The sequence below is a fragment of the Chlorocebus sabaeus genome, chromosome 21 (genome assembly GCF_047675955.1).
Source record: "Chlorocebus sabaeus isolate Y175 chromosome 21, mChlSab1.0.hap1, whole genome shotgun sequence".
Taxonomy (NCBI): Eukaryota; Metazoa; Chordata; class Mammalia; order Primates; family Cercopithecidae; genus Chlorocebus; species Chlorocebus sabaeus.
The window spans coordinates 123,696,304-123,710,793 of record NC_132924.1 but is presented as its reverse complement, the minus strand read 5'-3'; the positions used below and the strand labels follow the sequence as shown (position 1 = coordinate 123,710,793).

Below are 14,490 nucleotides of genomic sequence, written 5' to 3'. Positions count from 1 at the left end.
CCCCCGGCGCACCGTGCGCGGTCCCGCCGCCGCGGGTGGGGAGGCGGGAGCGGGGGCCGGGGCGGGGGCGCGCTTCCAGGCACAGCCCGGCACCAGGGGCCGCCCCCGCCGTCCCTCTGCCCCAAGCTTCCCCACTCCGGGCTTGGAAGCCCCGAGGATGCCGTCTCTTGGCTCCATTACGGCACCTCTGGGTGGAAAGGAGCCCGCCTCACGCTACGGATCCCAGGCAGTAAAACGCAGGCCCAAGGAAATTCGGAGAAGTCGAAACATAAACGTATCGGGATTGAGATTCTCTTGCGGCCCCCCCCCCATAACCCCCGTGCCTCCAAGAAAGCCCCTGAGGGACGGTGGCGAGCAGGTGAGAAGGGTGACAGCGGCTGGAGGCTGGCTGCCCAGTACCCTGAGCTGATCTGGGAGAGGGCAACTTGTTAGGGGCTCCCCACTTCCTGAGAGGGGCAGAGATTCGCTATGGTGGCCTACTTCCTCTTGAATGGAACCTCCACACTGAATCGAACCCTAGTCATAGTCATCACTTATCATTCAAGACCTGTGTGTAGTTCTTGTTTGCCCAACGAAATCACAAAGTCTTCCAGATAAGGAATGTACTTTTCGCTTCTTTTCTCTTGTGTATGCAAAAGCATTCAGATAGAAACGAGTTAATTAACACGTGTTTGGCAGTAACTGGTTCCGGTGCTGAGGAGTGCTGTTTGGGATCCTTTTCCCTCGGTCCGTAGCCCTCAAGAATGCAATCATGAGACAATTAGAGAGGCAGCGCAAGGGAATCTATAATCAACTCCTTTAAGGGATGAGGTAGAGGCTGCTGCAAGTTGAGCATCGGTCTGTGGTCTTGTCTGTGGAGGGGGTTAACCAACCTGCCGGCCACACCCTGGCTGACTCCAGTGAGCCCTGTTCGGGAGACTGGGGTCTGGGGGGACCTCCAGGGCTCCACCCAGCTTTTCTCAGCATGTCAGAGTTCAGCGGCTGGAGTTGGGTGGGCTCCGAGACAACAAACGGGGCCCAGCCGAGAGAGGGGTCTTTGGCGTGTGTCCCTCCACTAAAATCCAGCCTCAAAGGGGCACAGCTGTTCTCTTCCCAGCCCTGCGGTCAGCTGTTCCCTGTGAGGTCATCATCGCTCACATGCATTCCCCAGTGAATCCTGGTGTCACTAGGTGGCTTGGGGAGAGGTGGAGGAAACCCGTGCTGAGGTCGTCAAGAGGCCGTTGGGAACTCGATGCCACCAACCAGGTCAGAGCTGGGCCGCCAAGGCTCGGGATCTAGGCCGCCAAACCCCAAACCTCTAACCGAGAGCTCCGCCCCCATCCCCGCTGCATTCTGGAACGCGTAGTCCCGGAGCGGCCCTTTTCAAGAAGGCTGGGAGCACATAAAATGAATAACAACAGCGGGGCACACTGGGAACCGCGGCGCCGCGGCGGGGCGCCCGGAAAACGGACACGCGTTGCTCCCTGGGACTTGAAGTCCAGGGTTTTGCCTCCGCGGTGGAACCGGAGCCCTGGAGTCGAGTGCTGCAGAGAGCGTGAGCGCAGACGGCTGGGGGTTGTAGTCTTCTTGTCCTCGGTCTCGGGCACTGCGGGGAGACCTTGTTGTCTTAGGACTACAAGCCCCAGAAGGTACTGCGCGGCGAGGCGGGGCGGGGCTGGAGGCTCGGGTGCCGCCTCCTCTGCAACGCCGGGGCCAGAGTCTTAAAACCGAGGGCCCGCAGGGGTCCCCGCGGCCGCCGCGATGCAGAAATACGAGAAACTGGAAAAGATTGGGGAAGGTAATGGAATCTCGAGATGTTCCTGTAAGAGCTCCTCTGCAGATCCTTCGGCATTCCTTGCAGCCCTGGCTCCCTTACCGTCAGCAATACCTACAGGCTCCGACCTCAGCAGCGGCTGCAGCACTGGCCCCCGAGCTCAGCACTCCGTACAGACACCAGTCTTCCCCGTGTTAGCATTTCCCGCAGGCTCTCACTCCAACATTAGCCTTCCCAGTAGACCCGACCTCCCAACCGCGACACTTCCTGAATTTCTCACCCCAGCCTCAGCACCACTTGGACAACCTCACCCCGAGCCCCAGCCTCGGTTCTTGCTGCAGACCTCCAACCTCAATATTTCTGCAGCCCCTCAGTCCTCTCCCAGGCCCCTCCTCACCATTTCCAGACCCTTCCGGAGCACCGCCTTCATTTTAGACATCCTTGCCCTGGCAGCCGCACTCGCCCCTCCTGCTGAGCCCCTGGAGCCTCCGCGGGCACCTTCTCCTCCCTCCTCACCTGCCACATCCTCACTCACAAAGCTCACCCACCTACCTTCACCCTGAATCCCTTTCTTTGCATATTCAGACGCTGCCTTCACCTCCCGGGAGGCATTTCCTGGCTTAGGGAAGAGTGCCGCATCCTCCCCCTGACCCCTGACCTCCTTCCCCTAGGCACCTACGGAACAGTGTTCAAGGCCAAAAACCGGGAGACTCATGAGATCGTGGCTCTGAAACGGGTGAGGCTGGATGACGATGATGAGGTAGGACTGGGGACTGAGATAGGGCCTGGAGAGGGGGTTGAGGGCCTGGGCTGGGTGGGATCTGACTGCTGCCCACCCGGCCCCCTCACATATGCAGGGTGTGCCGAGTTCTGCCCTCCGGGAGATCTGCCTACTCAAGGAGCTGAAGCACAAGAACATCGTCAGGTGTGCGGGAGGCGGGTGCTCCTTGCCGGTGTGGCCGCCTGGGGGAGGCGGGGGCTGACACTGGACGTCTGTCAGGCGGACCTGCATGGCTGAGCCCTTCTTTTGCCCTAGGCTTCATGATGTCCTGCACAGTGACAAGAAGCTGACTTTGGTTTTTGAATTCTGTGACCAGGTGAAAGGCGGGGTTTGGGGGACAGTAGCCTTGGGAAGGTATAGGGGCCCAGACTGAGGTTAAACTCTGTCCCATTACCCCACTCATATCCCTTTTCAGGACCTGAAGAAGTATTTTGACAGTTGCAATGGTGACCTTGATCCTGAGATTGTAAAGGTGAGGAGAGTGGTGTTGGGGGCCCCTCAGACTGGGGTCAGAGTCTGCATTCAGTGTAAGCACTCCTTGGGCTCTAACTTTGGGCCCTGAACAGGGACGCTCTGGGGTGTCAGAGAATGAGAAAACCCTGATTCTGCCCTCTAGGAGCCTCCAGTCTTAGCAAACATTTTCACGTGGTCGTCTTTGACCTGCACAATGGCACTCTGACGTCAGTGATAGTATTTATACTCAGAGATGAGAAAATGACGTTCAAGGAGACACACTCATTCATTCAATACATACTTACTGAATGCTTCACTGTGTGCCAAGTGCTCTTCTAGGCCCAAGACCAAATGCCTTGGTCCAGGTTCCAGGGGAGCCAGTCCTGAATGATACTACAGCATGATATTTATGTGCTGTAGTATCGTGTGCATACTCAGATGCGGCCAGAAGGGAAGATCAGCATGGGCTAGGATCTAGGTGGGATCTAGGATCCACCTGGCAAGGCCCATTAGGCTATATGGTCCAGGAAGATGGGGACCAGGGCCAGTTTCTTCACTCTTGTCCCTCTAATGCCTAGTACAGTATAAAGCAGGTTCTGAATGGCGAATGAATGGTGTCACTCTGAACCAAGTGCTGAAAGGTGGGTGGGGTAGAGTGAAGCACAGAGTGAGGAGAGGAGCCAACCCGTTGCTGGGCACAGTTGCATGTTCAGGGCGTCTGACTCCCTTCGCCTGCTCTCCTCCCAGTCCTTCCTCTTCCAGCTACTGAAAGGCCTGGGATTCTGTCATAGCCGCAATGTGCTACACAGGGACCTGAAGCCCCAGAACCTGCTAATAAACAGGGTACTTCTTGGGAAGAAGGTGGGGAGTGGGAAGCCTGGGGCCAGGGCGTGGTGAGCCCGGAGGGAAGAGGACTGGGAGGATGGAGTCTGTGCTGTCCCAAGGCTGCTTAAAGGCCCTTTTCCATGTCCCCTTCCCATTCCCCTCAGAATGGGGAGCTGAAATTGGCTGATTTCGGCCTGGCTCGAGCCTTTGGGATCCCTGTCCGCTGTTACTCAGCTGAGGTGAGCTAGGAGATGGGATATGGGATTGGGGGAGGGAGTCCCTCAGCTCCAACCCCAGGACCCAAAACACTATTTTCCTCTCCTCTCTGAGCCTCCTCCTCAAACCTCCTCCCCAGCCCTCTAAGTGGGAGTCCCCTGTCGGGGGGCGGTCTCCTCCAGGTGGTCACACTGTGGTACCGCCCACCGGATGTCCTCTTTGGGGCCAAGCTGTACTCCACGTCCATCGACATGTGGTCAGCCGGCTGCATCTTTGCAGGTGACGTGCTGGGGCACTGCAGAGGCACCTTCTTTCCCATTTGGGTTGACAAATAGGGTCTGGAGGGTTCCCTCTAGGGGAAGGGAGGGAGGCCCTGGGACTGGGGCTGGAAGGTCAGGGGGTACCTCAGAGTGAGGGGTCCTTCACATCTCATGTCTTAGCCCCCTGTCTGTCCCCCAGAGCTGGCCAATGCTGGGCGGCCTCTTTTTCCCGGCAATGATGTTGATGACCAGTTGAAGAGGATCTTCCGATATCCTTGCCTTCCTCTGCCTTGAGCCCTCTGGGAGGGGACAGCCCATGGAGTTTTGAGCGCAGTGGGTGAGGGCAGTGATGGTGTGGGGTGGGGTGATGGGGTCTGTAGGGCTTCTCCTGAGGACAATGGGAGACAGCAGAGGTGCTGGACACCCTGATTGTCACAGTGCAGATGCACACTGGAGAAGGTATGGCTTGGAGACAGGCAGTGTGCCCTAGGGGGCAAAGCCAAGAGGGTGTCCCTCCAGGTGAGAGATAGATGCCAGGATGAAGGAGCCAAAGACAGCAGGACACATTTTGTGGGAGCAGGGCAAGGACCAGTTCATTAGGACTAGGACAGCAGCATGTGGGTTAGACTAGTTAGTGATTGTCATGGGAAACGTGGTTGGATGTACGAGTGACTTGCCCGGGGTTGCTTCTGTCAAGCTCAAGCCAGAGGGTAAAGGGAAGGTGAGAGAAGTAGGTGGTGGGTATGAGGAATCCTCCCTGGGAGGGGAAGAGGCCCTCACCCTGCCCCTGAAGATGCAGCTCTGGCCCTTTCCCAAGTGATCCTTGACTCCGTGGACACGCTGCTGGGGACGCCCACCGAGGAGCAGTGGCCCTCTATGACGAAGCTGCCAGACTATAAGGTGTGATGGGGAATTGGGGAGTCATGGTTCATCAAGGTCACTCTTGTTTCACATTCCTAGCAGCCTCCACCCCCCTCCCCCTACCTCTAGTCTGACCCTCCCTGCCTCTCCACAGCCCTACCCGATGTACCCGGCCACAACATCCCTGGTGAACGTTGTGCCCAAACTCAATGCCACGGGGAGGGACCTGCTGCAGGTAGGTGACTTGGGGTAGAGGGTGGGTCAGGACACTTGCCCAGAGGGGACTACAGGAAGGCAGGGCTCTGGGCAGTGACCTGTCCTGAACCTGCCGCCTCCTTTCCCCCATCTCCAGAACCTTCTGAAGTGTAACCCTGTCCAGCGTATCTCAGCAGAAGAGGCCCTGCAGCACCCCTACTTCTCTGACTTCTGCCCGCCCTAGGCCCCAGGATCCCCGGCCTCCAGGCTGGGGCCTGGCCTATTTAAGCCCCCTCTTGGGAGGGGCAAGATGGTGGGGGTGCCCCGTGTGCTGTGCTCCAGCTGTGCTGGGCCCAGCTGGGGTGGGTTGCCTGAGCCTAAGTTTCTCACTCCCTTTGTGGACTTTATTTAATTTCATAAATTGGCTCCTTTCCCACAGTCTGTCTGATGTGGTGGTCAAGTGGCTCTACAGGGGCCATGAGCTGGAGGGGTCTCTGCTCTGTTACTGCTGGCCGCAACCCTGCTTCTGGCGCACCTTGCTCTTCTACTTTAAGAGGCCATGACCCTCACCCCTCACCCCTGGGACAGGGCAGCACTGTCACTGCACACCCCTTCTTCCCACCTTCCCTCCCTCTGCCCAGGAGCGCCTGACATGGTCCCTTGGGGTGAGGGGGCCAGTGTCTAAGAGCAGGAATGGGCTCCCTGCCAGGGTGGGGAGGAAAGGGCTGGGCCTCTCCTTGTGGTTCTCCATATCTCAGGTGGATCCTCTTGTCCCTTCCCTCATCATCCCCCCATACCCAGGCCTGCAGGCTGACACAGGAGAGCCCGAAAGATATGGTTCCATCAGGAACACCCCTTCCCACTCCCTATTTGTCAGTTTCCCAATGTTTGGGGTACAGTGAAAGAGAGGGAAGTTGGGCCTGTGGCTGGGGCCTGGTGTGTCCTTACTGGCAGGAAGGGGAAGGGAGAGCTCCCCCAACCCCCACCCCCACCCCCACCGTCTCAAGCCTTAGGCCTTTAGCTCTTGTGGGGAGGCTGGGGAGACAGAGCTTGTTGGTATGGAGACAGGCTGTGTGCCACGCTTGGTCCCAAATGTGGGAAAGGAGTGAGGATATAAGGCAGGACACAGGCGTTCTTGAAAGTGGAGTCACTCCCTGTCTTCTCGCTGCCTCTTCTTGCTGGGCTCTGGGCAGAGCTCTCTTCCAGTTATACCTTTATTGCTGACTGTGATTCTGTGCTCACACCTAAGCCTGGGCTTGGAAGATACCCGTCCTCCCTTCTCTCTAAGATGTCAGTCGGCTAAACTCACTCCCACTGAGCTGCAAAGGACCGATAACCTCTTGCTACCATTCTTCCCTAGAGATTCATGGGGGTTCCTGGGCCCCACTCCACATTTCAGAAGCCACCTCCCGCTGGATGATGGCTGGCAGAGGACTTCCGATGCCTGAGTTGGGCTGACCTTGGCTTGGCCAGTCTCTGCCCTGTAAGAGAAACACCTGAGGCTGATGCATTAGGACTTTATTTGGGGTGAAGATGGAAAAGCTACGTGCAGGCCAGGCATGTCCAGGATGTCAGGGTGGGGCTCCGAGGACACAGACAGCAGGCCTAGAGCCGTGTGACAAGGTAGCAGGTGCGGTGGGAGGCGGAGAGAGTCTTGGTGACAGCACAAGGAGGGGTGGGAGGTCTTCGGAACAGAGCAGAGGGCTGGGTGGGAACCAGCACACCCACTGCCCTGCACCTGTCCCTGCCCTCCCTTGATTTTAGGGGGCCACTATGTGTTACCTGGGGCCCAGGCTGAGGTGGGGAACTTGGGTTCGATGGCTGCCCAGCCCTTCCTGAAGCTGTGGGAGGAGGAGAGGGTCAGAGGTGGGAAGTGGTCCTCCTCCCAGGGACCAGTCAAGGTCACTGCACACCCTCCTGCCTGTTTCTCCTCAGCTGGGGTGGGATGGTGTTCTAGGCTTCAGGGGTGGGGCCTAGAACCCTTGGAGCTGGCAGGGGCTCCAGAAGAGGGGCTGTTACCAGATTGGTGCTGGAATGCCTTTGGGAGTGCCTTCGGTTCCAGAAATATCCCAGGACCTTGTCTCGGAACACCTGGAGGCAAGCAGGATGGGAGGTGGCAGTGTATGCCTTCCCCCTCATCCTAGGGGCCCTGATTCCCACCTCCCACCCCTGCAGTGGGGGCCCTGGCCCACCTCACAGAGGTAGTCTAGGATCTCGAGGATGGTGAGCAGGCTGGCCCCGATGAACAGCCCCATCTGGCCCCCAATGTCGCCTGTGGAGACAGGGTCACCCTTCAACTCACAGCCACCTGCCTGCCCACACCTCCCCAGCCCTCGGGGCCCTGTACACACACCAAGCAGCTCCGACATCTCATAGGCCTTCTTCTGTTCCACGGTCTCATAGTTGAGGGCCTCGAAGAAGATGTCCAGGGCCAGCACGTTCTCCCTGAGGACAAGAAAGGCCTCAAATGTGTATTGGCCACCGCCTGGTGCCCACTGCTGGCAAGAAGCAGCTGTGGGTTCTCCCACTCCTTTCAAGAACCCTGGGAGGGGCCAGGCACGGTGGCTTACACCTGTACTCCCAGCACTTTGGGAGGATGAGGAGGGAGGATCTTGAGGCCAGGAGTTTGAGACCAGCCTGGGCAATATAGCGAGACCCCCTCCCCCCATCCCCTGCCGTCTCCATTTTTTAAAAGTAAAGATTAAAAAAGGAAAGGAAAAAAACGTCCCTGGGAGGGGGCGTCAGCATCCCCCGGGGGGCAGAAAGGTTAAGCAACCAGCACGGAGCCCCAGAGCCAGTGAGGCTGCGGAGGCTGCCTCCGCCCGGGCTGTGCGCACGAGAGCTCCGGCTTGCCCCGCTCCGCCCCGTCGGGAGCCCCCGGCTCGGAGGAGCCCGCCCGCCCCGCACAGCTCACGCGATGTAGGCCTCGCTGCGGTTGAGCTTCCGGGCCAGGAAGCGCGCGGCGGCGCGGCTCGGGATCCGCACCATGGAGAGCTCCTTGGCGTAGCGCGTGCTGGCGCACGGGTTGGGGCAGGCGCATGAGTCCTTGCGAAGCATGGCATCTGCGGGCCACCCGGCCGCGTCAGTTGCCAGCTGGGTGGAGCGGGGCGGATGGGAGGTGGGGGAGCCTTGCCCTTACCTATGGCCGGGTGGGCACAGTTCTTGTACTGCTGGGGGCTGCACACTGGCGCGTCGCCTGCGGGTGCGGGGGAGATGGCTTCAGGAGCAGCCCCAGCTCTCTGGGCCCTGCCCACCATGGGACGAAGACCCCAGCCCCTCACCTGGCATGTACATCATTCGGCAGCCGCACTTCCGAGCCACGTAGCGGGTTTCGCAGGCCAGGCGACACCCCATTAGGGTATAGGGAGGGCTGGGGCTGGGGGAGCTCAGGGGATCAGAGGGCTCTGGCTCATAGTTGGGGTTCAGAGATGCTGAACTGCAGTCGCCCCAAGGCGGTGGCAGGAAGCTCAGCTGTAGGGGGACAGGGTTAAGGAGACTTCCCAGAGAGTGTGAGAGGTCAGCTGGGGAGAGGCCCCTGGACAGGTCTGAGGAGCTGAGGGTTTAGGGCCCGTGGTGGTGTGGGCTTGAATAATGGGTGTAGAGGCACATGGGAGGGTACCTGCTGCTGCTGGCAAGAAACAAAGGTCTGGTAGCCCGGGGACACCCCCAAGCCCAGCTGGTCGATGATGGGCGGCTCCTCCTGGCTGTGGATCTGCACTCGGATCCCCACTTCAAAGGGGGTCTCCTCTGTCGGAGACGGACCTATGAGGCCTGAGACCCTGTGGTCAGGTCTCCTGCCCAACCAGACAAGACCTCTCACTGCAGCCCCCTCTCCCCAGGACAGGGATGAACCAGCCCAGCCCCTTTCACAGGTTCTGGGGGAACACCCTGACGCCTCCTCTCCTCCTCTCCTTCCCCTAGCCTTTTGCACCCCATCCATGCCCTCCCCCAGCCTCATTCGTGTGCTCCCTACCATAGTCCCTCCACACAGGTAGATATTCCTCCTGCTGCACGTCCAGCATGATGTCCAGCCCATTGCCCATGCCACCCCTAGTAGTGGTGAGCAGCTCTGCCCCATCGGCACCAGAGTTAAATGTGTAGCACTTTCCCATCCGGGTGAAGACCTGGGGCGGGCAGACAGGGTGATGGCCATCTCCCCCAGGCAAGCACATGGTCATGGGACCTCTCCCCACCTCATGGTATGTTTGCGTCTCTTCTTTGAACACTGAAGCCCACATCTCAATGCCCCCAGCCCCACGCTCCACGTGGGTACATGTTGCAGGACGCTCTTGGGAGCCCATCGACCCAACTCCTCCTCCCCGCCAGTCCCCACGAAAGCCCAGGGCACAGCCTACAGGTTTTCCGTGTTTCTCTGGAGACTGGGGGAAAGGAAACGGGCCCCTGTGGCTGTCCTCCAGGGCTGGCAGTATGTTGAAAAGGTAGAGGGAAAGCAAGACCCCCTCCTGGCAGAGACAGGGGTCTTCTGTCCCAGAATGGTCCCACCAGGGAGGACCTCCAGCCCCAGGAGCAGGGCCTCCATGGGCCAGACCTCAGGCCTAGGGCCAGCCAGGGTCAGTGTGGCCTCACATGCTCCCCCCGGGCTGGGAAACAGAGACAGCCCCAAGGAGGATAGCTTCCTGGGCTGCACGGAGTGGCATTGAGGGGTGGGGAGTCCGTGGCTGGTAGGAAGGAAGAAGTCCCCTGGCTTTGGGGGAGTCTACGCTGGCTAGGGGATTGTGGGTGCTGGGCAGGGACGGCTCGGCTCTCTGGGTCCCTGGCAGGACAGGTAGGGAGGTCAGCTCACCGTGGTGAAGTTCTCAGGCCCACAAGGTTCGCCACGGAAGCGACAGTCCAGCAGCATGTCGTCCAGGGAGTGCCCAGCACGGGCATAGAGTTGCGCCATGTCAAAGGTGGGACTGGGCATGAAGCTGGGCGGTGCGGGGGGTCGGCCCAGGGCGCGCAGGAAGGCGGGGTGCTCTGCGGGATCCAGGCCCAGCAGCGCAGACCCAGCCCAGTGCAGGTCGTTGGGCGTTAAGCGCGAGCGGCGCAGCGGGTTGATGTTGCACAGGGTAACGGCCGGGAAGACGAGCCGGTGGCTTTCTCGCTCATCCAGGGCAGTCTGGTGGTGGAACTCCCTGTAGTAGCGCACTCTCTCAGCCACCTGGTAGAGGAAGGTGGCCACTGACAGGACCACGGCTGCTGCCCACATCCCCCGGCGCAGGCTCAGGCTGCCTGGTCCGAAGACGTGGCCCAGCCCATGCATCGAGCAGTTGCTGGCAAACACGCGGATGTCGGAGGCCGGCCGCGGGGCCTCCTCTGGGCCTGAGGTGGGCTTCATGGCCAGAACCCAGGAGGGGGGCCAGCTGCAGAGGCTTGGAAGGAGCGAGAGAGGGTCAGTCAGGGGGCTGAGGGGGCTAAGATAGGATTCAGGGGGCCAGGCAAGGAGAAGAAAGGAGAGGGTGGGAGAGAGCCAAGGTTGGGAGGCAGGGAGGCACTAGCCTGACAGGATTGGAGGAGGTAACCTGGCCGGTCAGGTCCCACTCAACCTTCCTGAGGAACAGGCGGTGGCTCCACTGGGCTAGACACTGGGCTGGGGACTCCGCAGCAGACCAGGTGGGGCACAGCTGACCGTGGCAGGCAGGGGCTGCGGAGCGGTGCTGAGGTGGTGCTGAGCCGGCGCTGCTGCAGAGGATTGGGTTTCAGCAGTGAGGGAGGAAAGGGGGCCGGCAGAGCAGTCTGGGGGGGTAGGGGAGGTCCCTGGGGCCCCAGGCTGAGCCATTAGTGCAGCATGGAGGGGGGGCATGGCTGTCCAAGACGAGAGCTGCCAGGAGAAAATCACAGTGATCCCAGGGAGAGCTCGAGGGAAGTCCAGGGGTAAATTGAGCTTAGAGGTGCCTTGGAGGCCCCCTAGGCTCCGAGTTGCAGCCCCTGTACACTGGCCCCGAGGGTCGGTCGCTGACCCCTGGCCTAGCTCCTCCCTCCTTTTGCCTCTCCGGCCTTCCCTCTAGCTTCACCCAGGATCATCTGTTCCTTCCCAAAGACCAGAGCTGGCTCTTGGCCAAACTGGGAAGTGGTTGGAAGGTTGGCATCGGCGAATCTCTTCTTTCTGTGCCGCCACCATCTCAGCCTACACTGGATGGCCAAAGCACTCTTCACGTCCCACTTCCAGGGCCCGTCTGTTTCCTAAGTGTCCCTCTCTCCCTAGGGAGTCAGAGCCTACCTCCCCACACTTAGGCCCTCCTGTTGAGGATGTTGGCCTCTACAATGGTTATGGGCTCACCTGCCACCCCACGTAGAACATGGGTGCCCCACCTGCCACCGTCCTGGGTACCACGGATGCCCACCTGCCACCCTTCCGGGTACAATATGGGTATTCTGTGATTTCTCATTTTACACTGCTATAGCCAGGACCTGGAAAACCTTCATTTTTCCAAAGGGCTGCGTACCACCCAGTATGTGCACATGCCAGTTTATTGAATGACTGCCCCACTGATGCACTGGGGGTCTCCAGTCTTTCCATTACAAACAATGCTGCCGTATCATCACACAGATGTGAACTCCCAGGATGACTGCTGGGCCAAGAGACCGCTGGGTTGGTAATCTGATAGATAACACTGAATTTCCCCCACAGGAGTCATGCCATTGTGCACCTCCACCAGTAATGTGGGAGCAGGCCTGCTTTGCATGGGGCTTTTCTAGAGTCACTGTGTCCCTGGTGTGAGACAGCGAGCCTGCAGAGGGCAGAGCCAGCGTATTATCTGACCTAAGATGCTTCCAATGATCCAGGGGAGAAGGAAACGGGTTGGGGGTGGGGGCAGGCTCCCAGAGGGTGGGTAGAGACCTCCAGGAGGCCGTGTTACTAGTGCAAGCTAGTGCCAGCTGACCTGAAGTGGGATGAGGACACCGTGCTGATCCATGGTCCTGGAGATGAGGTGCTGCCCAGCTCAGGGCCACAAGGGCCAGCCCAGGAACACCTGAGGTTCTGGGAGGAAGCCCTGGACCTGGGGAGGAGAGCCAGGCAGTCCTCATCAGTGTCACACTCTGCATTTGGCTAAATGGTCATCTGCCCCCATGTATCTGGGAGTGAGGTGACATTCCTTGTAGACCTGTGGGAAAGTCGGCTCATCTCCATTAATTTACTAAAATTTATTTCTGTTCTATCTATCTTTGCCCAAAAAAGCACCTGAGGTCGCCAGGCTGACTTTGGTGGGCTTTTTTTGACCATGAGTGGTAGAAACATGGTTCCACCAACCAAATGTGTGCACACACCATGCTGCAACTGCTGGGCCACCTGTCTGTCCTCCCAACAGGACACAAGCTTCATGGGGGAAGGGACCGTCCTCATTCCCCATCGTGGGCTCAATGGCACATGACAGGTGCTTGATTAATAAACACTTTGGAAGGACTGAGTGAGTACCATGGTTACAGCACAGGCGTACCAGTTCCCCAGAGCCACAGTGCTGTGCTTTGCAAGTATTGTACCGTAGATGATCCCACTCACACTCTCAAAACAGGCATTCACCATCAAGCACAGCTAGGCTCCCCCTCTCCACTGTGGAGCTAAGGCCGAGGCGACGTTAGGAAGACGGCACGGCTCTTGCAATCTAGCTCTTCCAGCTGGACTAGCTGTGAGGTTTCACTGCTTCTCTAGGGGGCGGGCAAAGGGCTGGATTTGGAGAAGCCATCCAGAAGATATAAATCTGGTGTCAGAGGCATCTTGGGCAGCCTGAGGCTGGTGACTGAGCGGGTGAAGCAGAAATCGCCTTGGCTGGTTGCCTGGTGAGGGAGGGGTCAGGCCAACAAGCAGGGCCCCGGCAGGGCTTGTGGACTCGCCAGAAGCTAAGGCCCTACTCTGGGCTGCCCTAGGGAGGGGTTTAGCTGTGAACCAGCCCCAGGCTCTGCTCCTGAGCCTTCACTGCCTAGAGACATAGCCTCTGATCTGTCAGGAAGTGGGATATCAAATCAGGGTGGATGTGGGCCTGGGGTTTTTGGATGGCTTGTCCCCAAAGCACCATCTAGTTCTAAACCATACCCACAAGAGCCTGTGGGTCCCACTCTGGCTCCTGCACACAAACTTGAGCCACTGCTGCCTCTTCCAGGATGGCCTCCCAGCAGCATCAGCTGCTCCATCAGCGCACTGCACCACACCCCTGAAAGAGGGTACCATCCTTCTTTACGCAGGATATATCTAGTACACTTGGCTGGCTGTGAAGGTGCACCGCAGGCACCACCTCTTCTCCTGCCCAGGGGAGCAGGGCCCCGTGTGGTCCCACAGCCTGGGTGTCACTGGATGGGGGGAAGGATCCCAGTAGGAAGTGACAGTGGCACCAAGGTGGGGAGGGCTGGTGCATCTGCAGCAGTGCAGGGACACGAAGTCCTGCTGGGTGCCAGTTCAGCCAAGGCCCTACTTCTGTGCCTTTCCAGGCCCCTCAGAAGCCAGCTGAAGTGTAGCCCCCTCATCCATAGCCTCGGGGCCACAGGCACCCGTCACTCGGGATGTCTGCCTTCCCCTTTCAAGATGCGCCTCCTAGAACTTGCGGGGGGCGCTGGCCTGTCCACAGCCGCGCCCTCCTGGACCAATTCTGTACTGGATTCTGCAGTAGTTGCTCCATTTAGTTCTGTACTTGTCAGCATTGTGGGCAGGAAGCTGAGAGCTTCAGGTGGGCATCGGCCCCTCCCATCTCCTTCAGAGCTGGGTGTTCTTGGTGTAGATGGAGGCTGGTCCACGATCTCAGTGGGTGAAAGACTCCAGGCACACAGGGCAGGGTTGGTGGAAGACAGCCACGCAGGCTGGCGCCTCTCGTGGGAACTGGCCACTGTGGCCCCATGCCTCCTACCCTGACCCAAGTGTTGGGCCCTGTGAAGTCTGTGTCCCTTGGGGGTGGGGAGGGGAGGTGAAATCTAGAAATCAGGACTGTGTTCACTGTGCAGGGAGAAGGGAGGGAGGCTGTTTGGAAGATGGGGACTGTGGGTTCCGGGGTGAGCCAGCTGATAGGCTCCTTTTCCCATGGTCCAGTGAGGCAGTGGGGACACAGGAGAAGGGGTCAGTCCCCAGTCTAGGGAAGTGAGGTCCTAGCAAAGGTGTGGGAAGAGCCTTAGGTTTGAATTCCCAGGCCCACTTCCAGACCCTGATTTTTAAAAACTCC

General features: G+C 59.2%; 2 protein-coding genes across 3 annotated transcripts; one reads left to right on the top strand and one right to left on the bottom strand.

The window, feature by feature from the left end:
* Positions 1 to 1,642: 1,642 nt before the first annotated feature.
* CDK5 (cyclin dependent kinase 5) lies at positions 1,643 to 5,782 on the top strand. Its single transcript, XM_007983477.3, has 12 exons — positions 1,643 to 1,777; positions 2,425 to 2,513; positions 2,611 to 2,678; positions 2,790 to 2,850; positions 2,950 to 3,006; positions 3,735 to 3,830; positions 3,977 to 4,051; positions 4,211 to 4,307; positions 4,488 to 4,557; positions 5,128 to 5,188; positions 5,304 to 5,384; positions 5,502 to 5,782. Exons 1-12 carry the CDS (start codon positions 1,741 to 1,743, stop codon positions 5,586 to 5,588), a joined length of 879 nt encoding a protein of 292 aa, XP_007981668.1. The 5' UTR covers positions 1,643 to 1,740; the 3' UTR covers positions 5,589 to 5,782.
* A 1,063-nt stretch (positions 5,783 to 6,845) lies between these two features.
* ASIC3 (acid sensing ion channel subunit 3) lies at positions 6,846 to 13,553 on the bottom strand. Of its 2 annotated transcripts, XM_007983474.3 has the most exons (12): positions 12,229 to 13,553; positions 10,149 to 11,026; positions 9,318 to 9,468; positions 8,964 to 9,091; positions 8,626 to 8,815; positions 8,484 to 8,540; positions 8,259 to 8,406; positions 7,698 to 7,789; positions 7,537 to 7,616; positions 7,364 to 7,435; positions 7,127 to 7,185; positions 6,848 to 7,028 (listed from the first exon to the last, which is right to left on the bottom strand). In XM_007983474.3, exons 2-12 carry the CDS (start codon positions 10,680 to 10,682, stop codon positions 6,950 to 6,952), a joined length of 1,590 nt encoding a protein of 529 aa, XP_007981665.2. In that variant the 5' UTR covers positions 10,683 to 11,026; positions 12,229 to 13,553; the 3' UTR covers positions 6,848 to 6,949. The 2 variants fall into 2 exon arrangements, with proteins under 2 accessions (XP_007981664.2, XP_007981665.2); XM_007983473.3 differs by lacking the exon at positions 7,127 to 7,185 and having other exon boundaries at positions 6,846 to 7,028.
* Positions 13,554 to 14,490: the final 937 nt, after the last annotated feature.